This window comes from Ovis aries, chromosome 17, assembly GCF_016772045.2.
Source record: "Ovis aries strain OAR_USU_Benz2616 breed Rambouillet chromosome 17, ARS-UI_Ramb_v3.0, whole genome shotgun sequence".
Classification (NCBI taxonomy): Eukaryota; Metazoa; Chordata; class Mammalia; order Artiodactyla; family Bovidae; genus Ovis; species Ovis aries.
The window spans coordinates 45,221,727-45,247,592 of record NC_056070.1 but is presented as its reverse complement, the minus strand read 5'-3'; the positions used below and the strand labels follow the sequence as shown (position 1 = coordinate 45,247,592).

General features: G+C 59.9%; 1 protein-coding gene across 2 annotated transcripts; it reads left to right on the top strand.

Annotated features, from left to right (window-relative positions):
* The first annotated feature begins 218 nt into the window (after positions 1-218).
* On the top strand, positions 219-23,137 carry ULK1 (unc-51 like autophagy activating kinase 1). 2 transcript variants are annotated; one of them, XM_027956386.2, is made up of 28 exons: positions 219-545; positions 886-978; positions 1,061-1,102; positions 8,932-8,964; positions 9,269-9,305; positions 10,002-10,175; positions 10,252-10,325; positions 10,603-10,704; positions 11,748-11,806; positions 11,896-11,978; positions 12,422-12,472; positions 12,776-12,864; positions 13,667-13,820; positions 14,500-14,560; positions 14,767-14,856; positions 15,363-15,488; positions 15,902-16,050; positions 16,179-16,265; positions 17,062-17,330; positions 17,985-18,178; positions 18,462-18,571; positions 18,660-18,803; positions 19,235-19,428; positions 19,526-19,698; positions 19,779-19,897; positions 20,240-20,397; positions 21,227-21,362; positions 21,448-23,137. In XM_027956386.2, the coding sequence occupies exons 1-28, from the start codon at positions 435-437 to the stop codon at positions 21,501-21,503; spliced, it is 3,168 nt and encodes a 1,055-aa protein (XP_027812187.1). In that variant the 5' UTR covers positions 219-434; the 3' UTR covers positions 21,504-23,137. The 2 variants fall into 2 exon arrangements, with proteins under 2 accessions (XP_027812187.1, XP_060256717.1); XM_060400734.1 differs by lacking the exons at positions 21,227-21,362; positions 21,448-23,137 and having other exon boundaries at positions 20,209-20,397.
* The last annotated feature ends 2,729 nt before the right edge of the window (positions 23,138-25,866 follow it).

Below are 25,866 nucleotides of genomic sequence, written 5' to 3'. Positions count from 1 at the left end.
GAGGGCCCGTTATTGTCCCCGCCTAACCATCCGATAGGTCCCGCCCCTAATAAGACCCGCCCACTATGGCCCCGCCCCACAACCGGCGCCACCACCTACTAAGCGCGGCCGCCGGCCAGGCCCCGCCCTTCCTAGGCCAGACACGCACCAGTCCCCGCCCCTTCCTGGACAGACCCGCCCCCAGGCTCCGCCCCACCCGGCGCTCAATGCGCTTGCGCGGGCGTCTCAGGCTCCGGGCCCCGGCGGCAGCGGCTCTTTTGTTTCCCCGCCGGAGCCCGAGTCAGATCCGAAGCTAGGGTCTGAACCCGGGTCGAGACCGGGTTGGAGTCGAATCGCGTCCGCATCCCGGGCTGCCCGATGGGGTGCGCCCCCTGCCTACCGCCCCCGGTCTGTGCCGTCGCCTGAGCCCCGGCCTGCCTGCCCCCGTCCGCGCCATGGAGCCCGGCCGCGGCGGCCTGGAGGCCGTGGGCAAGTTCGAGTTCTCGCGCAAGGACCTGATTGGGCACGGCGCTTTCGCCGTGGTCTTCAAGGGGCGCCACCGCGAGGTGAGGGGCAGGCGAGCCAGGGCAGAGCCCTGGTGAGGGCGGCCCCCCGCCCCGGGGGCCCCCACCTTCCGCTCCAGGGACCCCCTTATCCCTACCACCGGGCACTCCCCCCCGTCCCCACCTCCACATCCCGGAGATCCCCCTCATCCCGCCGGGGGCCCCACACGTACATAGCCAGGCGTCCCCTCATCTCCACCCCACAGCCCCGGGACCATATCCCTCTCATACGCTCCTGACCGGTCATCTCCAGGGACTGCCAGGTGCTTACCTGGCTTGGGCAAGGCCTTCAAGGGGTTGCCAGGTTCTCGGCACTTGAGGGACACCCACGCTTCGTTTTCAGAAACACGACCTGGAGGTCGCCGTCAAGTGCATTAATAAGAAGAATCTCGCCAAGTCTCAGACTCTCCTAGGGAAAGAAATAAAAATCCTCAAGGTGAGCCGACACCAGAAGCCAGAGGGGCGAGGGTGGTGGGTGAGTCCACCTCACTCACCGGAAACTTGGCTTTCTGTCCTAGGAATTGAAACATGAAAACATCGTGGCTTTGTACGACTTTCAGGTAAGGCTTGGGGCTGTGGTTGTGGTGGGGAGGGGGTGTGCTCCCCCCAGGCTGGCCCCGGCGCAGCCTGAGGCCCTGGTGACTCCCGTTCCCAGGCCAGCTAACTGCTGGAGACCCTGTCAGGAGTAGGTTGTTCTAGGCCAGCATCTCGTGTTGGGGGAAGGAGCTGGGCACCCCTATTTGTTGGATGGGTGTTGGAGGCCTGATGGGACCTTGGAGACCCCACCCTCAGTCCATTTCTTGTGTCTGGGCTTCCTCTGGGCCTGTTGGGAGAGCTCCCACCTTCCCCGGCCCCCTAATCGCCAGGGGCACCAGCACTTTTCCACTGAGGGAGGTCTGGCTACTATGTGGCCCTCCAGAGGTGTTGGACCCAGTGGTCCCGAAGGTGAGTCCTGTCCCCAGCCCAGGCCCAGGCTTATCCTGCCGGCCTGGACCACCTGTCTGGGCCGACCGATTGTTTGTTGACATTACTCCAGTGGCCTGGCATTGGCCAGTGTCTCCCTGCGTCAGACTGGGGGAGGGGAGGAGCCAAGGGAGATTCCTTCTTGCTGGCAGTTGGGGCCAGCCACCCAGGCAGGAGGCAGGAGGGAGGCCGGCCCCCAGCTGATGAGGCTACCCCAGGCCTAGCTGGCCCAGAAAGCTGAGGCCAGCTTCCCCCAATGCCCCTGGCCTGTGGGCCTGGCGGTGGGGCCCAGCCTTGGCCCGGGTCTGAGACCCTGGAGACCCAGTTTGGGACCGAGGAACCTGAGGCAGCAAATCTGAGGGCCAAAGTGCTGACTAATGGTTTTGAAACCTGTTTACTGAGGCCATGGGACCAGCCCCTGGCTGAGGGGAAGTTCCCAGCCCGACTGTGTTTTGGTGGCCTCCTCCCTCCTGCCCTGTCCTCTCCCTCCCTCTTCAGAGCTGGGCTGTGGCCTTGGGTGCTGTGGCATGACATGAGGTGACTTGGGGAGGGCCCACGTCCAGTGTGACAGCGAGAGCGAGTGCCTGGAAGCTGTGTCCTGGGGCTAAGAGGGCGGCCCCTGTCTCCTCCTCTTCTTCCTCCTCTCCCACTCTTCCCTACCTGCCCCCGCTCCAGACACACACATATATACACACTTCTCTCCCTTCTTCCCATCCTGGCTGGGCCACACACCTGGTTGTGGGCAGTGCCACTTCCTCCAGGGCTGGCAATGCTGTGGCTTCCCCTGTGCGGAGGAAGTGCTTAGGGGCTAGCCAGCCTCTCCTTTCCAGGCTCCTCACCTGGGGCTCTGTGCTTTCAGCCCTCGAAGTGTAAGGTGGCTCCCCAAGTCCTTAGACACCAGTCTGAGACACGCTTTGTTTAGTTGCTAAGTCCTATCTGACTCTTGTAATCATATGGACTGTAGCCCGCCAGGTTTCTATGTCCATGGTATTTCCCAGACAAGAATACTGGAGTGGGTTGCCATTACCTTCTCCACTGAGACACCCATGGGACCCAGGAAATCATGGCTTTAAAAAGCAATTAATGATTTGACTTAAAAAACAAAAAATGAAGAAGCAGTACAAAACGGGTGTGGAAAAAGGTGACCCTACCACCCCTGTCCCAGTGAGCCCCATCTCCCCCAGAGGGTCTCACTGGGATCAGGACACATCCTCACGCACCTTCTTGCTGCCACACCATTCACTGTTCTACTATGGTATTTTTTGCTTAAGTGTATGTTTTGGAGAAAGTCTGTGTCACTCCACGTTAACTGTCTCAGTCCCGAGATGAGAAATGACACCCCCTCTCCTCCCAGAAAAATTATCCCCCATTCCTTCTGCAAGATTCAGAGCCCCAGCTCTGAAGCTAGGTGACCTAGTTCCAGTCCTGGTTCTGCCACTTAAACTAGCTGTGTGTCCTTGGACAAGTATCTTAATTTCTCTGTGCCTCCATCTCTTTCTCTGTAAAACAGAGTCTGGAGTTGTTTGGTTGAAACTGGTGTGCCAGTAAGCACTGAGCACTGTGTGTCTTAGTGTTGTTAATGATTGTGGCTGTGGGTGCTATTTGCAGCTGTGGGGCGTTCATGGCCCCATATTCCACAGTTGACCTCACCAATCCGCTGCTGATGGAACATGGGGTTATTCTGGGATTCTGACATGTCAGCAGTGTGGTGGTGACTCTCCTTGATTCACCTTTGCCATGTGTATGTGTCTGCAGGATGGATTCCTAGAAGTAAGAGGATGCGTATTTTAGTTGGGAACAGTTGCCAGATTGTGGTCCATTGAGGATGGACCGTGGACACAGCAGAGCTGCCTGTGAGAGGGCCTGTCTCCCCGCATTGCTGCCAGGAGATCTGTTATCAGAGTTTCATCTTGGCAACTCTGAGTGGTGGGAAATGGCATCTCGTATGGTTTTGTTTTTCACTTTTGAGTGAGGCTCAGCATCTCTCCTGTGCCCAGGAACACTAGGAATGCCTCCTGCCCAGGGATGTATTCCTGTAGGTCTTGTGATTCCCAAGGCTGGATAGCATGATGGTGAATGGCATGGGCCCTGTGCCATACTGCCTTTCTGGGCCCAGCTCCCCCATGTACTTACCTGTGTGACCTTGAGCAAACTACTCAGCCTCCTGGTGCCTCTCTGTTACCCAGAAAATTGGAGATTTTAACAGTACACCTGTGTTGTAGGGTGGTTGTGATGACAACTTGAGTCTATATATATCGAGTGCTTAGACCTGTGCGTGCTAAGTCGCTTCCAGTCATGTCCAACTCTTTGCAACCCTATGGACTGTAGACTGCCAGGCTCTTCTGTCATGGGATTCTCCAGGCAAGAATACTGGAGTGAGTTGTCATGCCCTCCTCCCCTGGGATCTTCCCAACCCAGGGATCGAACCCAAGTCTCTTATGTCTCCTATACTGGCAGGTGGGTTCTTTACCACCAGTACTACCTGGGAAGCCTGGCTAGACCTGTACTTGCTACTTAGTAAGAGCTATATAAATATCATTGATTTGTAGGAACTCTTTATATATTGAAACTGTTTATATATTAAGGAAAGCCCTTTTGTGATAGTTACAAATATTCCCCCTCAGGTTGCCTCTTGTCTGTTGAGGTGGTTTTGTTTTGGGGCCATATGGAATAGTGATTGTTGTCAGGCCAGGCTGATGTGGGTGGGTGGGTGATAGGCACTCGGCGGGGGTGGGGGGTGGGGTGGGGTGGGGGATGGGGTGGTACTCTGCAGACTTGTGGGGAGGCACCTGGAGCCCTGGCCTTTCCTTGAGGGGTAAGGCCCTCGGTCTTACGCTAGCCTGCTGTGTGGTGTCCAGATGTGCTCTTTCAGGGGAGAGCAGCCATCCTAGGAATCTGGGGACCAGCCCTGCCCAGCGTGCCCTGGGAGGAGGGCCTTCCTGAGGCCCGCACGCCGTCTGGCTGGTTCCCACAGCTGGATGACTCACTCTCGCCAGCCTGGCTGACAGAGCCAGCCTCTTGTGACTTTGGGCTGGTGGACACCTCCTCGGGGGTGGTGGGGGGTTGGTCTACCTCCCTGTGGGAACTTTGAGGACAGTGGCAGCCCTTGGCCTTGCTTTTTTCAGAGCCCCGGCTCAGTTGTGAGTGGACTTGGCCGTCCCAGGGAGGACCGTGTCGATTCCTTGTTTTCCATTCTAGAAGTGTCCTTGCTTTTCCTGAACCAGGGGCAGGCCCGGCATGTGGGAAGAAGGGGGCTTGAGAGAGCAGCAAGCCTCCCCTTCCCCCCTCCCGGGAGCCGCAGGCACACAATAGAAGCTAAAGGAGGCTCCCTGAGGACGGAGGGTGGGCCTTCCTCCTCAGGGTGGGGCCGGGCATCCCTTCCTGTCTGGGCGCTGTCCAGGAGAGCCCAGCCTGGAGGCAGGGAGCAGCCTTGATCCCGTGGGCGGCCCGCACTTTGACGCTGGCTGTGGCTTTTGCCACCTTGTTGGGAGCCAAGACCGCCCACTCCCCAGGAGGTAACTAGGTCAGTGCCCGCCCACCCACCTGCCCACCAGGCCCAGCCCAGGATCACCAGACAGAGTGGGCTCGGCCCAGCCCGGGAGCTCGGATCCTATTAAGCAAAGCACCTTAGCACCCTGTGGCGGGGCAGCCTCCTACGTGCCTGGGCGCCCGTGCCAGGCTGCTCAGGACACCTGGCCCTGACACCCAGGCCAACCTCGTCCCCAGGGCCTGTGGGAACACCACGGAGAGATAGAGAGGGTTCGTGTCATCCCGCCTTGAAGGTCTTGCCTGTTTACCTCAGGCGCACAGGTTGGGGCTCACCGCCCCCTGCCTTGGGGGCTGCACGGTGGGGTGGTCAGGACTCTGGTACCCAGCACTTCCCCTCCCTCGCCAGTTGTGTGAGAAGCAGAACTGCAGGACCTCTCTGCCCTCAAATAGGAGGACATCACTGGGACTTGTGCAGTCCTCAGGTTGCCCTGGGGGTGACTGGAGTGATGGAGGTGGTGGCCCCAGTGTGCTCCTTGCAGAACCCAGGGGCCTGGGGGGGCCAGCGCCTCAGCTGCGCATGTGTGTGTGTCCTCAGCCGCGTGTGCATGCGTGCATGCATGCGTGTGTGTGTATGTATGTATTCTTGTGTTAATGACGTAACAGACCCCTGAGGACAAGAATATGGCTGGTAGTGCTCATCTGCCTACCTTCTCTCGCTCCGGCGATCACTGCAGCCCCAGGAAGCAGTCAGGTGTCTGGACTGACCGCTAAGGAGGAGGCCTGCCCTCTGGAGCCCACTTGGTCCCCACTTCCTGGGGGAGTTTGTGAAGACCAAGTTTAGCTCATGAGGAGGCAGGCCGGGGCAGAACCTTTTCAGGCTCTGGGTGGGCAGCAGGCTGCCAGGGGCTGACCAGCTGTGCCCTCGAGGCCGCACTGACCTCTCTTTCCCCAGGGGCCCCAGAGAGTCGTCGTCTTCAGGGATCGGTGGGGGGGGGGGGACGCCCAGTGAGGCCCCAGGTGGCAGGAGGGCCTGGGCACACAGCCTCCTTGGAAAAGTGTTCCACTGGGGGCCCTGCAGGCCCTGTCATTGGGGCTCTTGTCATTGGACCTGGCCTGGGGTTGGCATGAGGGGTGGCAGGGCCTTGGGCATGTTTCCTGACCTCAGGGAATGGCCGAGGCTTGTGCCAGCCGGCTGGTTTAGTGCCTTACAAGCTGATACCACTGGCAGGGAGACAGGTCCTGGCCTAAGGGGCCCTCTGACGCTAGGCTTGAATCCCACATGGTGAGGTTTGGTGGGTGCGACTCCCCCCGCCCCCCACCCTTGACCCTCTGTGCCCAATAGGACCTGTGGGGTATGGGGCAGGCCCCAGGTCTAGGAGCCCCAGGGCAGTGGGCCCTGTGGGCTGGCACAGGGGAGGGAGTACGTCTGGCCTGGCATCTGGAAGCTCCCTGGCTGGAGTAGGTACAGTGGGTATGGGGGTCCCGTGGATTCCTGGGTGCGAAAGACAGCATGTTGTCATTGAGGCCACAGGGACATCCTGGTGAGGAGGTGATCGTGTGGTGGATGCACCCAGATTTGGGGGACGATGGGTGCATCACCCAGCTGGCAGGCCCCTCATCCCCAAGCAGGCATGGTGGTGGCAGCGTTCCTGCCAGGCCTGGGTGACTCTGGGGACAGACACCCCGTGGGCATGGATGCTGCATCCGTCTCCTGTCCTTGTCACTCGGTCCCTGGCTCGGTGGGGGAGTTGGGGGCTTCTCTGGGAAGCAGGGGCCCTGAGTCCCCGCTCTGCTGCCCGTTTGGCTGCATGGCCCAGGCGAGGGGCCGAGCCTCTGGGCCACTTGAGACAAGGGTGCTCCCTGGTGAGTGAGTTTGGGAGCCTGCTCAGCACATCCGCAGAGGTGGCCATGGTCAGGGTGACAGCAGGTGAGGGAGCAGGTGGCCTGGATGTCACGGGGAGTGGGTGTTCCGATCTCCGGGGTTATTTCTGGGTCCTTATCTCTGGCGCCTCCCTCCGTCCTCTGCTGGGTCCTCTGCTGGGAGCCTCCGACTCTGCTCCTGAGCCTCCATGTGTCTTCCTCTGTTGTGATCTTCCTCTTTCTGTCCCCCTGTCTCCCTGTGTGCCTTCCCCCCTGGCCTGGGCCCCCCCAACCAGTCCCCGTGTGACCTCTTGGGACTCTCTCCTGCCCCTACCCTGAGTTATCTCTGCCCACAGCTGGCCTGGGAGGGCGGGGCCTGCAGGCAGCTCCCACGCTGTCACTCCTGGGGGGAGGGGCAGGGCCCCTGTGGACTTCTGTGGACAGAGCCTGCCCCCCTCCCGGAGGAGCCCCAGCTGGGCACTTTGGAGGCTTCTTGCATGCCTGCTGGGATGCAGAGAGTAACCAGCCTGGGGAGGCGGGGAGGGGACGTGTGGAAATGGGCTTGATCCGGGCCCCAGCCAGCTCTAAGAGGTTTCCATGTGGACCTCATCTCTGCTCCTTGGGGTATCTCCATCCCAGACCCACAGGCCCTCTGTTGGTAGAGCTCTGGAGGCGGGGTAGAGGGGTTTTCTTGTTACAGGGCACTGACATTTACACAGAGGGTGTCACTAGTGGCTTTGTGTCCCCGTTGATGTGGGTCTGAGCCCGGAACCAACCTCCTGGGGGCAGGGTGACTGAGTCAGGGTCCTCTGTCCTGCCGGGTGGGAATGGGGACATGTCTGGGACCTGAGTAGGGGTAGAAGGCGGTGGCCCACTGCTGAGGGGTCAAGTCTATCTGGGCCTCGGGTGCCCTCCCCCAGAGGCCACTGAGACATGTCCCTCCTGCAGCCACCTCCCCCTTGGGTCTCCCGCCTTGCCTTGAGATCTACAGGGCCAGCTCACAAACTTGCCCCCTTGCATGGGGGTCGGGGGTGGGTTAGAAGTTGGAGTTCCTGGGAATAGCGTGCTGATGAAGAATGAAGACTTACTGATTTTGCAGGGGTGGGGGGGTTGGCGGGAGGGGCTCTTCCTGGTTTCCAAGACCCTGCAACGTACTGGTGCTGAAGGGGCTTGGGGACCTTGTCCTGGCTGGCAGAGCCCTCCGCAGTTAGGAAAAACCCCTCCTGGGGAAGACTGGAGGGAGCGGTCTGCAGGAGAGCAGAGAGTTCAGGTCCACACCTGCCTGGTGGACTTGGCTCCTCCAGCCTGTTTCCTCATCGGTGACCTGGGATCTCAAGGGCACCTCGTGTGGGGACACTGGTGGGGTTCCATACCGGCCCAGGCAGCTGGCCTCTCAGACTTGCAGGTGTGGACCCAGCCAAGGATGCCAGTGTCTCCTCGAGGCCACGGGTGGCCAAGGGCTGAGCCGGAAGCTGGCCTGGTGCTCCTGGCTAGCAGTGGGCTGACAGCACTGACCTGTAATCCTCTTGGCATCTTTGAGTCTGAAGGCAGGAGTGGTGGCCTTGGCCCGAGAGACAGGCCCTCATACCCCAGTTGTGTCGTTTATGCGGGCCTGGATCCCCCACCTGGTGGGTCTACTCGGCCACAACTCGCTACTCAGTAGGACAGGAAGTCCTGTCAGGACCCCAGGGCTGGAGCTGACCCTGATCCTGTTGGAGTCCTGGGGTTACTGGGGCCCCTCCCTGGAAGTGGGGTCATCACTCCAGCCCTGACATCTCTCCTGGGACCTCAGCTTCTTTCCCCGCCTTGAGAAACAGTGATTTGATTTGCTCCTCCTCCCGTCACTCAAGCTCACTTGGCCCTCAGATGTCCTTATGTCCTGGTCACTAACCAACTGGCTGAGCCCTGATATGACCCCCGGAGCTGCTGCCTGAGCCCAGGCAGTGTGTTGAGGGCAGCTGCAGAGGCCAGGCACCCAGGTCACACTGGGGCTAAGTCGGGCTTCCCAGACGGCTGCTAGACTGGGGGGCAGGGCATGCTCCCCACCACCTCTCACTGCCTCTTCTGTGTCCTGCAGGAAATGGCCAATTCCGTCTACCTGGTCATGGAGGTGAGTCCTGGCGGCCAGCTGTAAGGACCGGGAGGCTGGGCTCTCCTGTTTCTCAGGCCCCTTGTCATCTGGGGGTTAGAAGTTGTCCTCATGTCTGTGGGCTTATCAAGCCAGCAGCCCAGGGGCCACAGCAGGGGCTGAAGGGGTGGTGAGCATCCCTGTTGATCTGCTTGAGAGTTGCAAGGCACGTCTGCCCCAAGTGCCAAGGGAACAGGTGTCCTGGAGTTGGGTGGTGGGGAGACCTGGGCTGGGCTGCAGGGTCTCTCCTGGCAGCTGACCAAGACATGTGGCTGGTCTTTTGCAGTACTGTAACGGCGGGGATCTGGCCGACTACCTGCACAGTGAGTGGACACCCATGGCTGGATGGGCTGCGCACTCAGGCTCACCCTGACCCAGTGTGAGAGGTGGCCTAGTGTGAACGAGCTTTCTTAGGCCTAATGGTGGTGACGCCTGCTGAGAAGGATGGAAGGGTGACTGAAGCCCTGTTAGGGTTACATGCTCTGTCAAAACCACGAAGGATGTCCTTGCAGGGCAGACTTGGTCTGGAAGGGTCACTCTTGAGCTGGGCTCTATTCAGTCTGCTGGGATGTGGTGCCCTGTGGGGTGTCCCTATGGCCACTGATTGGTGGCTCTGCAGGAGACAGGCCTGTCCTGAGTGCTCTGGACTTCAGAGATCCCTGGCTATCCACAGGGGGCAGTCCTCCCCAGGGTCCTGGCAAAAGTGGGGAATTACTCTCTCACCTGTTGGATGAGCCCTTCGCTGCTTGAAGCTGGACCTGGGGCTTGTCAAGCAGCCATTGGCCATGGTGTTTACCCTGAGCAGTAGGTGGAGGAAGCTGCTGAGAGGTGGTCCTAAACTGAGAAGGGGCAGGGTGTGCTGGGCAACACCATGGAGCTGGCAGATGGGGAGGGGACACCGGAGCAGCTCAGGATCAGGTAGTGGGAAGGATGGGTTCAGAGGCCACAGGAGCAGTAGGAGGCCCCTCACTCTGGGTGCCCGGGCGAGCTGTGCCCACCTGAACCCTGTCTCCCTGCAGCCATGCGCACACTAAGCGAGGACACCATCCGGCTCTTCCTGCAGCAGATCGCGGGCGCCATGCGGCTCCTGCACAGCAAGGGCATCATCCACCGGGATCTGAAGCCCCAGAACATCCTGCTGTCCAACCCTGGCGGGCGTCGCGCCAACCCCAACAACATCCGGGTCAAGATTGGTGAGGTGGGGTGGCTGCAGCCCAGGAGGCCCAAGGGCCTCAGCCACACCCCTCACACATCTCTCCTTGCCTGCAGCCGACTTCGGCTTCGCTCGGTACCTGCAGAGCAACATGATGGCAGCCACACTTTGTGGCTCCCCCATGTACATGGTAGGTGGCTACCCACAGCCCCTGCTGCCTTGTCCTGTCAGAGGGGCCTCCATCCACACGGGAGCAGGGTTCCCTCCCGTGTCCAGAGCTGAGCCCCATCCTGTGGTCTCACTTTGGGTGGCAGCCGACATGGATATACCATTTGTTCCCCACCGTGTCTCTGGCGTTTGACACTTCGCTAGTGTCTGTTCTGATTGGCTGACGCCCACCTGGAGGCAGGCTTTGGTCAGCACAGTTCAGTGTCCATGCTCGCCATACAAACTTGTACGCCCCGCAGGCCCCAGAGGTCATCATGTCCCAGCACTATGACGGGAAGGCAGACCTGTGGAGCATCGGCACCATCGTGTACCAGTGCCTGACAGGGAAGGCGCCGTTCCAGGTGAGCGCCCAGGGCAGAGGGGTCCACTGCAGGTGTGTGCGTGCTTGTCTCTGCAGCCTGCCATAGTCGTGGGTCGTTAAAGTCCTGCAGCCTTCCCTCCACCTGCATGACATGGTCACCCAGCTTCCCACTGTGCAGTCAGTTCAGGGGCCTGTCCTGCTTAGAGCCAAGGTCGGAGTCTCCACTGGCTCTGGAGCACTTCTGTGTGTGTCCATGTGTATGTCTGAACCAAGTGTCACAGCCTCCCTCCCACCCATTCTAGTGCCGGAGTGAGCCAAGATATTGATACCAGGACCCCAAATTCTGGGGTGTACCCTACATTTGGAAGGCAGTGGCCTGTCCTGCGCTGGACCCTAGAGGGCCCATGCGTCTGAGCCCACCCCACAAACACGCGTCCTGCAGTGACCCCTTGGCCTGACCTGGTAGCCTTCCTTTGCTACCAGCTTGCCCCAGAGCCTCTGTGCCTGCCCAGTGACCTAGGCCAGCCTCCACCCCCCACTCCCTCCACCCCTTCCTGCCTACCATTTTCCCCATGTGGGCAAGCACAGGGCTGTCCCTGGCTGGCAGGTCGGCCTTGGGAACGTTGTACCCTCGTGCCTGGAACAGTGCCTGGCACATAGCAGGGCTCAGTGAATGATTAATGAACACGCATGTGCCAGCCATGTGTTATCAAGGGAGGCAGGGCCCACTTGGGGAGCAAACTTACTCAGGCCCTCTTCTGGAGCTGGAGCATGGGCTACTTTTCAATTTCAAGAAGCAAACAACCAGTTACAGCAGTTACCCAGAAGTCATCCACAGCAGGTGGGTGGAAGGCCCAGCAACCTTCTCTGGGGCCCCCCAGCCTCCGCCTTTGTGCGGTCCCTGCGATTCCACAGCCTGAGTGGGGAGAGGGGGCGCCCCTTCCTTGGAAGCATGTGAGGGCTTTGTGTTCAGACAGACAGGCTGGCAGTGCTGGACCACGGACCTCTCAGGGTCAGGTGCAGAGTGGGCAGTGGCCAGGTGGAGTGGGCGCTCACTCCTCACCCCCTGTCCCCGCCTTCCAGGCTAGCAGTCCCCAGGACCTCCGCCTCTTCTATGAGAAGAACAAGACGCTGGTCCCCACGTGAGTGCCCCTCCTGGCGGCAGACCCCCGCCCGCTTCCTCTCTGCCCCAACCAGGCTGCCCTGTCAACGCTGTGTTCTGTGCCCCCAGCATCCCCCGGGAGACCTCGGCCCCGCTGAGACAGCTGCTCTTGGCTCTGCTTCAGCGCAACCACAAAGACCGCATGGACTTCGGTGAGTGCCGGCCTCCCGGCCCCCCTACTCCTTCTGACAGGCCTGGGGGTCAGGAGCCCTTCTAGCTCTTGGCCCTGGACCCCTCATCCTGCACCCCCAGCTTCCAGGTCCCCTGTGGCCACAGTGAGTGGGTTTCCCCGTTCCCACAGCTCCTTTCCCAGCTGCACAGATAGAAAAACCCCCACTTGTGCAACAGGCAGCGTTGCTGGGAACTGTTGGAAGGGTGGGCGGAGCCAGCCTGGACCACACTAGGGGTGCCAGATGTGTTCAAGAGCTGCCAGCTGGGGCTCTGTCTCCCCCGCGCCTGGCGTGAGGCAGCCAGGATAGGGGCCAGAGCCTGCAGGAGCTCAGGCCCACAGGAGGGGATGGTGGGGGCCCAGCCTTCACCCTGGGAGTTCTGGTGTTGGACCCTCCTGAGCCCTGGCCCAACTTTTCTCCTACAGATGAGTTTTTCCATCACCCCTTTTTGGATGCCAGTGCCGCTGTGAAGAAGTGTGAGTCCCCTGAGAGTTCTAGGACTCCTGTGCCTCCCTTCTTCCCATGGGCTTCTAGCCCCACGCCCACTCCCAGCTCCCCAGTCCTGCTCCAGTCTGTAGTCCCCAGGGACCCCCGAGGCCATGGGGTGGGCTTGAGCTCAGCTGACTTGGTGCAGTGGGATTGGGGAGGTGGGGGCAGGGGCCTCGCACAGGTCTTCTCCCTGGCGTCCTGGAGGGTGTGGGGTTGTCATGGGCAGGGTAGGAGTGGGCAGGGCCCGGGGAGCATCCTGTGCTGACGTGCGCTGACCCACACCCTTCCAGCCCCTCCTGTGCCCGTGCCCTCATACCCGAGCTCAGGGTCTGGCAGCAGCTCCAGCAGCAGCTCCACCTCACACCTGGCCTCCCCACCGGTGAGTCATGCGCAGGGTCGGGGCTACGGGCTCCTCTCCCTTGGCTTTGGGGCATGTAGGCGGCTGCAGGAGCCCTTTTGGGGCTTCTGTCCTAGCCAGGCCCCCACATTTATTTCTGCAGTGTAGTCTGGTGAGATGACACCAGACTTACACGTTCTGTTTGTGGACATGGAGCGGTAGAAGTGGGTGAAGTCTCCTTTCAGGCCCCTTCTCCGCTCGTGTCCTGGTGGCTGACCTGATGGCTGTCAGTGGGCTGCATCAGCTCTGAACCTTCTTGTGCATGGGTGGACAGGGACAGGGGCCCCGGGCAGGATTGTGTGCAGGGGTCCCTGTGTCCTGGGATCTGATTCCTGCAGCCCACGTTCCCAGCACGGGTAGGGTGAGGTCTGCCGAGGTTGTGCGCGAGGTTGGGGGCGTTGGGACTTGAACCTCCACCTGTCCATCTGTCCGTCTTGCTAGGCAGGGACCAGGGCTGGACTGGTGGTGGAGAGAACACCTCTCTGATGCCCCGTCTGCTGAGCCTGGCACAGGGCTTGCGCACAGGCAGCCTTGCCCCCTGTACCTGTCCCCAGTGTGCCAGACTGTACAACCCTCCATAGGACGGAGGGAGAAGTGGAGGGTCACCTGAAAGGGGCTCTCCCTGGAGCTTGTGGGAGTGAAGCGCCTTCTCACCCTGGGGGGCAGGTGGCTCTGTGAGATGACTGTCCTTGTGGGGAAGACACAGGAGAGGCGTGACGCGGTGGGGAGAAGATCATGCAGAGCCCTGGGGCTGAGTCTCAGCGGGCTCCCCTCTGACCCCCAGTCCCTGGGGGAGATGCAGCAGGAGCTCCAGAAGACCCTGACCTCCCCGGCCGAGGCCGCCGGCTTCCTGCAAGGCTCCCGGGACTCAGGCGGCAGCAGCAAGGATTCATCCTGCGACACCGACGACTTTGTCATGGTCCCGGCCCAGTTTCCAGGTAAGGGCTGGGCAGGGGGCTCATTGCAGATGTGCCAGACATACCCCTGAGAAGGGACTTGGAAGCTCCCACCCCAGATGCACTTGGTCATCAAGTCAGAGCTGCGTCCTGTCCTTGGCCACGCACAGGGCCTGTGCCCCGGAGTGTCCAGAGCGTCCAGAGCACCTGCTCATCTGTATCTGAGTTATAGCCTATGCCCCGCAGCCCTTGCAAAGCCCTGTCCTGGGGTCCTCAGTTCCTCTCCTGACCCTAGATGCTGGCGCGTCTCTCGCTGGCCCTGGCCACCAAGACTGCTGAGATGGGGCTGGGTGGGAGCCAGCCCTGGTGTCCAGTGGGGCACCCTGAGCCTGTCAGCTTAGCTCTGATGCAGAGGAGGGGCCCGGTACCCAGCCAAGGGCATCGCAAGGAGGGGGCAGCAGGAGGGAAGGTGGGAACCTGAAGATCTGGGAGGAGGGGCAGACCCAGATTGGAAGGTGTGGACACCCGGCCTGAGGTTGGCTGAAGGCTGGTGTGCAGGGGAGGTTCCAGGGTCTCCTTTAGAGCCCTGAGTCCAGACAGGCAAAGGGAGGTGGCAATGTGAGTGCCAGAACAGGGACAGGAGAGCGCTGGGGCCCCACATGGCCCCCACCACCCCAGGAGGAGGTGTCTGGGTCCAACCTGACTCATTTCCTGTCCACAGGTGACCTGGTAGCTGAGGCAGCAGGTGCCAAGCCACCACCGGACAGCCTGATGTGCAGTGGGTAAGCATCCCCCAGCCCTGTGCCCCTTGCCCCCTGTTCTGCGGGGAGGGCAGTGCCTGCTCTCAGGTTATCTTTAGACCCTCCGGGTCAGAGTTTGGGCAGGGCCAGGTCTGCTGTGCCCAGCGCAGGGTGGAGTCTTGAGGGTGATGCCAGAGTCCGTGTGTACGTTTGTCCTGAGTGGGGACTGCCTGTTGCCCTGTCCGCAGGAGCTCGCTGGCAGCCTCCACAGGCCTGGACAGCCGTGGCCGGACCCCGTCTCCTTCCCCGCCCTGTGGCAGCTCCCTTAGCCCCTCAGGGTAAGTGGGGCGGGGCCACCTAGGCTTCCCTTGGCGTCACAGGACGCCAGCCAGCGCCAAGCCGGGCCATGCAGGAAGCCGTCATGTCCAGAGGCTGGGCAGGCTGCCAGGCCCCTCATGGGTGGTCCGGCGGAAGGGAGGGTTTGTGGTGGGAAGGATGCAAGGTTGGGGCTGGGGCCCATGGGGGCTGTAGAAACTGCCAGAGACCAGTGTCATCAGCCCCGCTCCCCAAGCTTGTAGGGCCACGGGGGCAGTCATGCCCAGAGCCCACAGGAGCAGCCCACTCACTTTCCTCTGTCCCCTTCCCACTGGCTGGTCCCAACCAGAAGCCACCTGAGTGCAGAGTAGTGGGGAGGAAGTGCCCACAGACCCCTGGAAGCGGTAGGGGCCGTGTGCGGAGACACGGAAGCAGGTGGCTGCAGTGGACTCTGCCCCGAGATATTGGGCCTGGGCTTCAGCCCAGTGCCCCGCCTGCAGTGACCCCAAGCTCTCTCTGCCTACCACAGCCGGACCGGCACGTTCTCCAGCAGCAGATGTGGGGCCTCTGTCCCCATCCCAGTCCCCACGCAGGTGCAGAACTACCAGCGCATTGAGCAGAACCTGCAGTCACCCACCCAGTATCAGACAGCGCGGTGAGTGCAGGGCCCCCCCACTGGCCAGGCTCGTCTGTGGTAAGAACCCCACCTGGGTGGTGCAGGGCCATCTCTCAAGCACGGTTGTGCAGGCTGAGCACTGCGTAACTGTCAGTGCCACCACTTGCTTCGTGGACGTCCTGGCACTCTAGCTGTATGGTGACTGCTTGTGTTTCTAAAACTGATGGTGATTTGTGTTAAGTTCCAAAAGAGAGTGGGAAGGGGTACTTTTTAAATTAATTCCCAGAAGCCCCTCTGAGTTGGCAGTCACCCTGGCAGGGACCGGGGACCCCCAACTGGTTTTGGCTCCTGGTGAGGCCCATTATTTGAATGGAGGGGGACAGACAACGTGGCATGCTCGTGGCCCTTGAGCGTGGCTGGGGACCTCACACCTTGTACCTGCTTGTCCCCAGGTCCTCTGCCATCCGCAGGTCAGGCAGCACCAGTCCTTTGGGCTTTGCACGGGCCAGCCCATCACCCCCGTCCCATGCTGAGCACGGAGGCGCCCTGGCCAGGAAGCTGTCCCTGGGTGGGGGCCGGCCCTACACACCGTCTCCCCAGGGTGAGCCTATATACTGTACTGCTGGGAGACCCAGCATCTGAGCTGGGACTGGGTGTCTCCACCCTGGGGCAGGGGAGGGTCTTGCTCTCCATCCCATGTTGACCCTGGCAATTTCTCTTTCCCCCAAGTCGGAACCATCCCTGAGCGGCCAGGCTGGACCGGAGCACCTTCCCCTCAAGCATCTGAGATGCGGGGTGGCAGGTCCCCTCGTCCAGGTGGGTGCAGCTCCAGCCTGATTGATGGGTTTGAGGGTAGAGCTGGGGAGGGGCACAGGAGCTGGGCTGACCTCCCTGGGCTGGCCTGTCACTGCTTAGAACAGTGGTTGTCTTCCTGTCCACAATCATCTTTTTTTTTTAAAGATTTACTTAAGTATAATTTTATTTCTTTATTTTTGGCTATGCTGGGTCTTATGGTGCTGTGCAGGCTTTTCTCTAGTTGTGGCGAGCAGTTGTGCAGGCTTCTCATTGTGGTGGCTTTTGTTGCGGAGGACAGGCTCTTTAGTAGTTGGCAGCACATAGGCTCAGTAATTGCAGTTCCTAGGCTCTAGAGCACAGGCTGATTAATTGTGATGCACAGGCTTAGTTGCTCCGCAGCACGTGGGATCTTCCTGGATCAGGGATCAAACCCAGGTCTCCTGCTTTGGCAGGTAGATTCTTTACCATTGAGCCACCAGGAAAGCCCCCATAATCATCATTTCTTATGAGCTGAAGAGAGAAAGAAAATTCCATAAGACTGTTTAACAAGCGCCAGCCTTCAGGTTATGGAGGCTGACTACGGGGTTCAAATTCAGCCCATATTCCTGTCATGCTGTGTGACCTTGGGCAGGTGTCTCAGTGTCTGTGCCTGTTTCCAGGTACACAGTAAAGCATGGGTGCAGTGTGGCTTGGGTGACTGTGAGGGTAAAGGGAATCCTGAGCAGACTGGGGTCCTTCGTACACAATTGGTTGGTGGTGTGGGCCGGTCCAGGCGTCCGTGGACGGCTGTGACTGGGCCCATCCTCTCCCCTCCCAGGCTCCTCTGCGCCTGAGCACTCTCCCCACACCACAGGGCTGGGCTGCCGCCTGCACAGCGCCCCCAACCTGTCTGACCTGCATGTCGTCCGTCCCAAGCTGCCCAAACCCCCCACGGACCCACTGGGGGTAGCGTTCGGCCACCCGCAAGCCAGCCCCCCCCAGCCCTCCCACGGACTTCAATCCTGCCGGCCCCTGCGCGGCTCACCCAAGCTGCCCGACTTCCTGCAGCGGAACCCCCTGCCTCCTATCCTGGGCTCCCCCACCAAGGTATCAGGGCCCCAGACCTCCAGGGGCTGGGTGGGAGGGATGCTGTACTTGTCTCACGTGCCTGGGCCACTGGGCTTTCTCCCTGGTGGGATTCCCGCAGGACATGAGGGTCCCCAGAAGCCGGAGGTGGGCCTGCATGCTCCAGGACAGCCGGGCCTGCCCTCTGCACCCGGATCTTTTGCCCTGGCTGGTGGCTGACTCCATAAATCTCCCCATTTACACGCGGAGTGCCGTGATGAAGACTGGCCCCAAAGGCAAAACATCTCTTGGCCCTTGATGGGAAGTATCTGACCCTGGTCCAGCATCCAGAGCACCAGAGAACCTAAGCTGCCGCCATGGGCAGATGACTTAGTTCAGCCCTTGCTTCAGTTTTTCTGTCTGTGAAGCGGGGCTAGTACCTCAGCTAGCTGATGGTGTCTGTGTCAGGGCATAGGTGCACACGTGTGCCCGGTCTGCATGTGTGCCTTTGTTCCAGCGCAGGACGGAGTCAGCCACACAGAAGTCTCACTTCTTTGCTGTGAAGACGTGGGTCAGTGAGGGTTGGGCCTTTGCGGAGGCATGGGGCCTTGCAGATTCAGGCCAGCACTGCTAAGCCTGTCAGGATGTTAGCGTTACCATGCAGGTCATTCTCAGCACCTTCCCTGCCCCTCCTAGACTGTGCCCGCATTCGAGTTCACCAAGACCCCCAGCTCCCAGAACCTGCTGACCCTCCTGGCCCGGCAAGGCGTGGTCATGACACCACCACGGAACCGGACGCTACCCGACCTCTCCGAGGCGGGGCCCTTCCAGGGGCAGCAACTGGGCCCTGGCCTGCGGCCCACAGAGGACACCAAGGGCCCCTTCGGAAGGTGAGTGTTGAGGATTCCCCCAACACTGCCTGGGGAGGTGAGGCCCAGCCTGCCTGCTGTTTGCCTGCACCTCACTCCCTCCACCACCACTTCTGAGCCTCAGTTTGCACATCTGTTCAATGGGTGACAGTAACTGCCTGGAATGGGCAGGGCTGGGTACGCTGACCAGGCTGTGAGGCTCCCCAGGCCCTGCCTGTGGGGTGTAGGGGGCCAGCCCTGGGCAGTGGGTAGACTGGTACCCCCGGGGCAGCTCATGGTACCTCTACCACCCTTCGCCCTGCAGGTCCCTCAGCACTGGCCGCCTCACAGATCTGCTCCTTAAGGCTGCGTTTGGGACGCAGGCTCCCGACTCAGGCAGCACGGACAGCCTGCAGGAGAAGCCCATGGAGATTGGTGCGCCAGAGGGGGCCGGTGGGGAGTTCTTTGGGAAGTGGGGGGGCCATGGCGGGAGGAACCTGAGCGCCTCTTCTCACTCCCCCAGCGCCCTCTGCTGGCTTCGGAGGGACCCTGCACCCAGGAGCTCGCGCTGGGGGCGCCAGCAGCCCTTCCCCCGTAGTGTTCACAGTGGGCTCACCCCCCAGCGGGACCACGCCACCCCAGGGCCCCCGCACAACCATGTTCTCAGGTGAGAACTGTCTGGTGGCCTTGGAGCTGCAGTGAGTCAGTGGCCCACGCCATCCTTCGGGAAGCAGGAGGGGCAGTGGCTGATGGCACCAGTGGAGCAGGGGTGATAACCCTGGGCACCGGGGCACCACCCCCATGCTGAGGCCCTGGGAGGGTCCTCCCGGTAGGGTCAGGGGTCTAGGGCTCAGAGCTGCCTCTGGGCGGGCACAGGTCATGCAGACAGGCCTCTGCAACCCCAACCTCTGAACTCGAGGGTTCCACCTACAGTGGATGGAGGCCCAGGAGTGGTGAGGCCTTCACTATGGGCTCTACTTCCTGGAGAGAGAGGAGCCGGGTGGTGGGGACCAGACTTTGTGTCTCAGAGTGGCAGAAAATTGGTGGGGAAGGGGCAGCCGTGATGGGGGCCCCTGCTCACCAGCCCTCTCCCCACAGTGGGCTCCTCCAGCTCCCTCAGCTCGGCCGGCTCCTCCTCTGCCCGCCACCTGGCGCCTGGGGCCTACAGTGAGGCCACCCTCGAGGTCCCCGCCCCTGGCCACTGCTGCAGCTTTGCCGACCCTGTCACCGCCAACCTGGAGGGGGCCGTGACCTTCGAGGCCCCCGACCTCCCCGAGGAGACCCTGATGGAGGTGAGGGCTCAGGCTGGGGTGAGGCCCGGCATGATCTCTGGGCAGGGCTGGTCACGGGGCTGTCAAGGTCCGTCGCTCACCCGCCCCATCTCCCCAGCAAGAGCACACGGAGATCCTGCACAGCCTGCGCTTCACGCTCGTCTTTGTCCAGCACGTCCTAGAGATCGCGGCTTTGAAGGGCAGCGCCAGCGAGGCGGCCGGGGGCCCTGAGGACCAGCTGCAGGAGAGCGTGGTGGCCGACCAGATCAGCCTGCTGAGCCGCGAGTGGGGGTGGGTGTGCCCAGCGGGTGCCCAGCGGGGAGGCTGCCTGGGGCGTGGGCCCCCTCTGACACATCCGTGCCGCCCTCCAGTTTTGCAGAGCAGCTGGTGCTCTACCTGAAGGTGGCCGAGCTCCTGTCCTCGGGCCTGCAGACCGCCATTGACCAGATCCGGGCTGGCAAGCTCTGCTTGTCGTCCACCGTGAAGCAAGGTGAGTGCGGATGGCTCGGGCTCCCAGCAGGGTCGGGGCAGGAGGCTCTGAGCTCGTGGGGAAGACAGGGAGGGTGAGGTGATGCAGGAGGCCTCTCTAAGGCTACCTGGTGCAGGCCCCACCCAGGTGGGATAACAGCCAGGGGGATGGTGGAAGGCCAAGTACAAAGGCCCTGAAGCAGGGCCCTGTGTGTCTGGGGGTGGGAAGGCACAGTGTGCATTGGTGGGGCAGAATGCATAGGAGGTGGGGTCAGCAAGCTGCCCCGGGGGTGGAGTGAGGGGCTTTTTGCTTGTTGGTCCCCACTCCTGCAGTCAGCCTGAGCTGCAAGGCCCCCTCCTGCAGTGGTGCGGAAACTGAACGAGCTGTACAAGACCAGCGTAGTGTCCTGCCAAAGCCTGAGCCTGCGGCTGCAGCGCTTCTTCCTGGATAAGCAGCGGCTCCTGGACCGCATCCAGAGCGTCACTGCTGAGAAGCTCATCTTTAGCCATGCAGTGCAGACAGTACGACCTGCGGGACCCCGCGTGGGGAGGAGCTGGGAGAGTGGTCCAAGGAGTGAGCAGGGCTGGTTGATGGCCACAGCTCTGCCAGACTGCAGAGGGCGTTACTCCACCATGCTGTCTACTCTGCCAACCAGTGATACCCAGGCCCCCTCCAGCCCCAGCAGGGAGCCCAGACCTCACCTGAGCTTAAGCCCCACAGTGTGACTCCATTGTCCAAGTATATCTCTGGTCACATCCCTCTCTAAACTCAGTTTCCTTACCAGGGAAACAGGGGATCTGGTTTTGAAGTGTCTTCACAGGCGAGTTGGTTTCTTCTGCAATGGAAGAAACCTGTGCAGGCATCCAGCTTGGAAGACATAGCGTGAAGACAGCTGGGGGCATGGAGGGGCCCTGCTCAGTGTTCTGCCTCTGTTGCTCTTCAAAAAGAGTAGCTTCTAAAGCAATCTCTGGTTTTTGAAAAAAGTCACTTGTAGTAAAAGCAACGTTTGAATAAACATTTGGGAAAAGTCTGCCTTCTCATCCCCAAACTCCTGGGGTGAATGTTGCTAAGCTGTGCCATCGCTGGCCCGCACTGATAGTGACTGGGACCATGTCTGAGGGAGCCTTCTCCCCAGTGGCAGACCTGGGGGCAGAGCTAGCCACCCTCGGGGTCTGACCTGTAACCCTGACTGCCTGAGGTGAGCGAGCATCTGTTTAGGCCTCACGTGACTTGGATGGTGCCTACACCACCCTGCCCCGTCACTCATGCCCTCCAGCCTGCAGGCAGAGCTCCGGGTCCTCCTACCCTGTTGGGGGACAGCCAGACCCAGCCTCTACCCTTGCCTGGCAGGTGCAGTCGGCCGCCCTGGACGAGATGTTCCACCGCCGGGAGGACTGTGTCCAGCGCTACCACAAGGCCCTGCTGCTCATGGAGGGGCTGCAGCAGATTCTCACGGACCAGGCGGACGTGGAGAACATCGCCAAGTGTCAGTGCCGCTGGGCCTGGGGAGAGCGGGAGGGGGCAGCCGGGCACCCAGTCATTGGGTACTCTCTCTCCCTCCCTCACTGCAGGCAAGCTGTGCATTGAGCGGAGACTCTCGGCCCTGCTGACCGGCATCTGTGCCTGACCTCTTGGAGGCCCGGCCTGTGGTGCCGAAAGGACTGGACCTTCTCTGCAGATCCATGGGGCAGGGAGCAGTGTGCTGGCCGGGCTAAAGAGACAAGCCTGTGGCCTTGACACTGCTTGCTGGTGCTGGGGAAAGGACCTTGGCTCCCCACCCAGCGACCAGAGCCAGGCCTCAAGCCACGTCTCCATCTCCTGGGCTCCTCTGCCATGGACTTCAGGGTGGTGGAGGGCCCCACCCAGAACCTCAGCACAGGCCAGTCCCCTGGCCTGCCTGACGGGCAGAACTCCTAGCCCAGCCAGCAATCTGAAGTTTTCTCTCAGCTGCCTTGATGGCAGATAGGGATGCGTGGGCGTCCCCCGACCCCACCCAGACCCCAGGGCTGTCATGTTGAAGACAGAGGCCCTGAAACCATGATGCCCACTCAAGCCAAAGCCGCCAGGCCTGCCCAGTGGATCCACCCAGGAAAAGGTGTATCCTCCTGGCTCCCTCCTCTGCCCTTCCCCGAGACCACCACCCAGCTTTGTGAATCACCCAGCACTTTATGCAGGCGGACTGGACCCGGGGCTGCCACTTGGTCCCGGCTGTTGCACTATGAGGCGTGTGTGCACACCCGTATTCTCATGTACGTGTATAAACAGCCCCATGAGCACATGTTCTGTGCCCGCCGCCCGGGACCCTCTTCGGGAGACAGCCGTCTTATTTAAATGTTCTTTTAGGGACGGACAGTACGAAGCACCGAGCTTCCAAAACCCAGCACAGACGTTGCAGTCTTTCACATTTTTCTCCTAAAATGTGTCTTATTTTCCGTAACTTTTTTTTTTTTTTAAGAAATCTCATACGAGTTGATGTTTCGTTTTGAAAGGGTGGGAACAGGGCAGGGACAGCCTTGGCAGTGATGTCGAGACCTGGGGGTCTGATGGTGCTAGGCGCGTGTGGTCTGCGCTTAGCTGTCTGCCCCACCCTCACCCTCGCTTCCTGCCTGAAGATGGTGGGCAGGTGATGACCGTATTAATGCAAAAGCCTCCCAGTCCAGCTTTCACAGTAGGTTTTAACATCAAGTCACCCCCCACACACCCAGGTCCTGGCCACATTTGAGGGGTTGGCGGAAAAGCCCTCGTCTAGGCCCTAGGGTGCCCTTCCCTGATCTGCCCACCCTGCCCAACTCCTCTCAAACCTGTTCACAAGGATGCAGAGGGGGCCCCAGTCCATCACCCACAGCTTTGAGGTCTCACCCCAGGCCCAGGTGAAGACCCTCATTTTCTCTCTCGGTGATACTTGAAATCTTGCCTCTGTGCTTGGACCGAAAAGCCGCAAGCAGCCCTGGGACCCCTTTGTGTCTCATCACCAGTGACTTGAGTTTCTCCTCCAACGCAGAATGTGTTCGTATTTATTGCTTTATGATCAGCTGGAATCGGCCCACTGGGAGGCCAGCGCCGTGGGAGTAGCCACTTGCAGCTCTGTTCGCTGCCAGCCTCCCAGGGCACAGGGTGCGTGCTGCCAGCCTGTCCTTTTCTCCATGACACAGCTCTCCCCTTGATCTACCTTAAAAGACGTTTTGTGTGACCCCCCCCACACACACATTTATGTTAATTGTGTAATATCAATTTAAGGAAATAAACGTCTGGATTTGTTGAGCTGCTGTTACTGATGGGTTGTCACTCTCTTGCTCTGTCACCTCCTTTCTTGGTCCCCCCCCATCCCCATGTCCTGCAGCATCACCTGGCGATTGGGGATCAGGCTCAAGGCAAGGCTGCGGAGCTCAGTCTTCTGGGGCTTCACCAGCCACCAAACCATAACAGCAGCCACAGCATTTCCATGCCAGGAGGGTCCCCCGCTCCACATCTGTGTGGGTGTGAGAGGCTGTGGTTTTGATTTGCACTACCCTAATGGTTAGTGACCCCGAGTGTCTTCTCACAGGTTTGTCAGCAGTTTCTAGATCTTTTCTGTTTTAAGTTCCTTACCCATCCTTGATTTGGATGGTTTCTCTATTGTTGAGTGGTAAGGTTTGCATTTTTAGACTACATATTGTTTCAGTAGGTTAAAAATAATTCATTAAGTTACCAAAGAGGCTAACCACAATGTGAGACAAAAGTTCCTGGAAAGGTAGCCTTAAGAGGAAGTGGAGGTGGGGCCCAAAAGGCCGGGTCCCAGCAGGGCTGCTTCAGTCTGGCTTCCTGGAGTGCATGCTCCCTTCTCTGTAGACAGGAAGGGTCGTGCTGGTGGAGAAGCCGCCCCTTCCGTTCTGTGGGCCTCCCCCTTATGTTAGAAACGCCAAAAGAGGATTAAAACAGCCATGGCATTTTGTTGTCACATTAATAGACTTCATTTCTTGCAGCAGTTTTAGGTTCACAGAAACACTGTGCAGGAAGTAACAGAGAACTCGCACACACTACTCCGTCTCCCCCTCTGCCCCCTTCACTGCCCCATTAATAACTTGCATTGGTGGGATTCACCTGTTACCACTGTTGAACCGACATCAACACGTCATCACCCAGAGTCCACGGTTTATGTTGTGATTTGCTCTCGGTGCACATGCTGTGGGTTTGGATACGTGTACAGTGATGTACCGTTTCAGTATCATTTCACTGCCCTGAGAAATCCTCTGTGCCCTGTGTTCATTCCACCAACATCAATCCCTATCCCTTTACTGTCTCCATAGTTTTCCAGCCTCTTCCAGAATGCTGGAATCACACAGTGTGTAGTTTATTCACAGTGGCTTTTTCATGGCTTGATGGCTCATTTCTTTTCAGTGCTGATGATACCCCTGTCTGGAGGTACCAAGTTTATCTGTTCACCTACCAAATGATGCCCTCTGGCTTCTGTGTCAGTATTTATAGGTGAAGCTGCTATAAATATCCCTGTGCAGGAGCCTGACAGTAAGGAATGCCCAGGAGGACTGGCTGGGCCTGGGGCTGCAGCAAGCACACAGGAGGGACTGGCTTGCTTTCTGTAGACCTTGCATTGCACGTTCTGGCATGCTCACAGGGACCCTCAGCTAGGAGGCCCAACTCAGGGGCCTGTCCCACTTCAAACTGCCCCCTGGGCACCTATCCCAACCTCACAGGCTTTAATGTGCACTCCATAGGTCTGAGATGGCGAGATCAGAGCTGCTGGCATCGACGAGGGAGCAGGCATGCTTGGCACTGCCATGGCCAGTTTGCAGGAAGCCGCCTCTGTGGCCTTTTCCTTTCATTCCGTCTCACCTAATGCAGGACCCGAGAGCAGGGCCCCAGGCTTCTGTGGTCCTGCTGACTCAGGTCCCCCGCCCCCAGGCATAACTCAGGGTCTTGGACCTGCCCCTGAGACTGCCCTCACCCCGCCCCAGGTTTCCGTTCCAGCACATTGGGCTTCTTGGTTCACTCGGGCAGGGAGAGGCTGACTGATCTCCAGGACACAACCCAAAGTCCCCATCACTGAGTTTCAACAGCTCTCCTCAGCAGCTCTAGTTCCTCTGCCGTTTCAGCCATCACAGTTGCCCAGGTCATGCGCTCACACGAGCAGCTCAGCCTGGGCCCCCGTATCCATCTGCAAGTGTCAGAGTGGGGCCCACGCCTCCGGAGCTGCAGAGGCTGAGAGCGGGAAAGAACCGGCCCCTGATAATGGGTCTCTGTCTATGGTAAGAGGTGAGGGGGGCTGTGTGTGAAAGTGCCCTGCTGCTTCTCAAGGCCACTCAGCCACTTGAGTTCCTAAGACCACATGTGACCTTGACCTTTACTCATGCCTGGAGTCCTCGTGCTGCTCTTTCTTCCCTTCCCCCAGAGGGATGGGCTGTCCTGGGGCCGTGAAGTCGGGGGGGTTGTTTAGCACAGGTCAGCTGTCCCCTCTCATCTGCGTGAGCTCTTGTCCAACCAGGTCTGACTTGTGCGCAGAGGAGGAGGCTGAGAAGAGTTTGATCCACAAAAGAATCCCTGGCAGCAGTCACGGATCTACTTTCATTCTTTGTGGATTTGCTTGTTCTGGACATTTCATATAGAGTTGACCTATGAACAACGCGGTGGTTAGGGTCACAGACCCCTCAAGCAGTTTGAAAATCCATATATAACTGGACAGTTGGCTCTCTGTATCCATGGTTACACATCCGTGGATTCAACCACCGGCAGACTGAGTCGTACTGCAGTTCGGATTTAGTGACACAAACCCTGTGTAAGTGGAGCTGCATACTCAACCCTGCATTGTTAAAGGATCAACCTCACGTGGAGCCACGCAAGATGCAGCCTTTTGCGTGTGGAGGCCCGCATGTCCACGGGGACCAAGCAGGAGCAGGAGAAGGCCCGGAGTGGCTTCTCCCACTGACCATATTCTCAGGGACCCCCGACTGTAGCATGCATCAGTACTTCTGAGTCATTCTTCACTCGGTATTTAC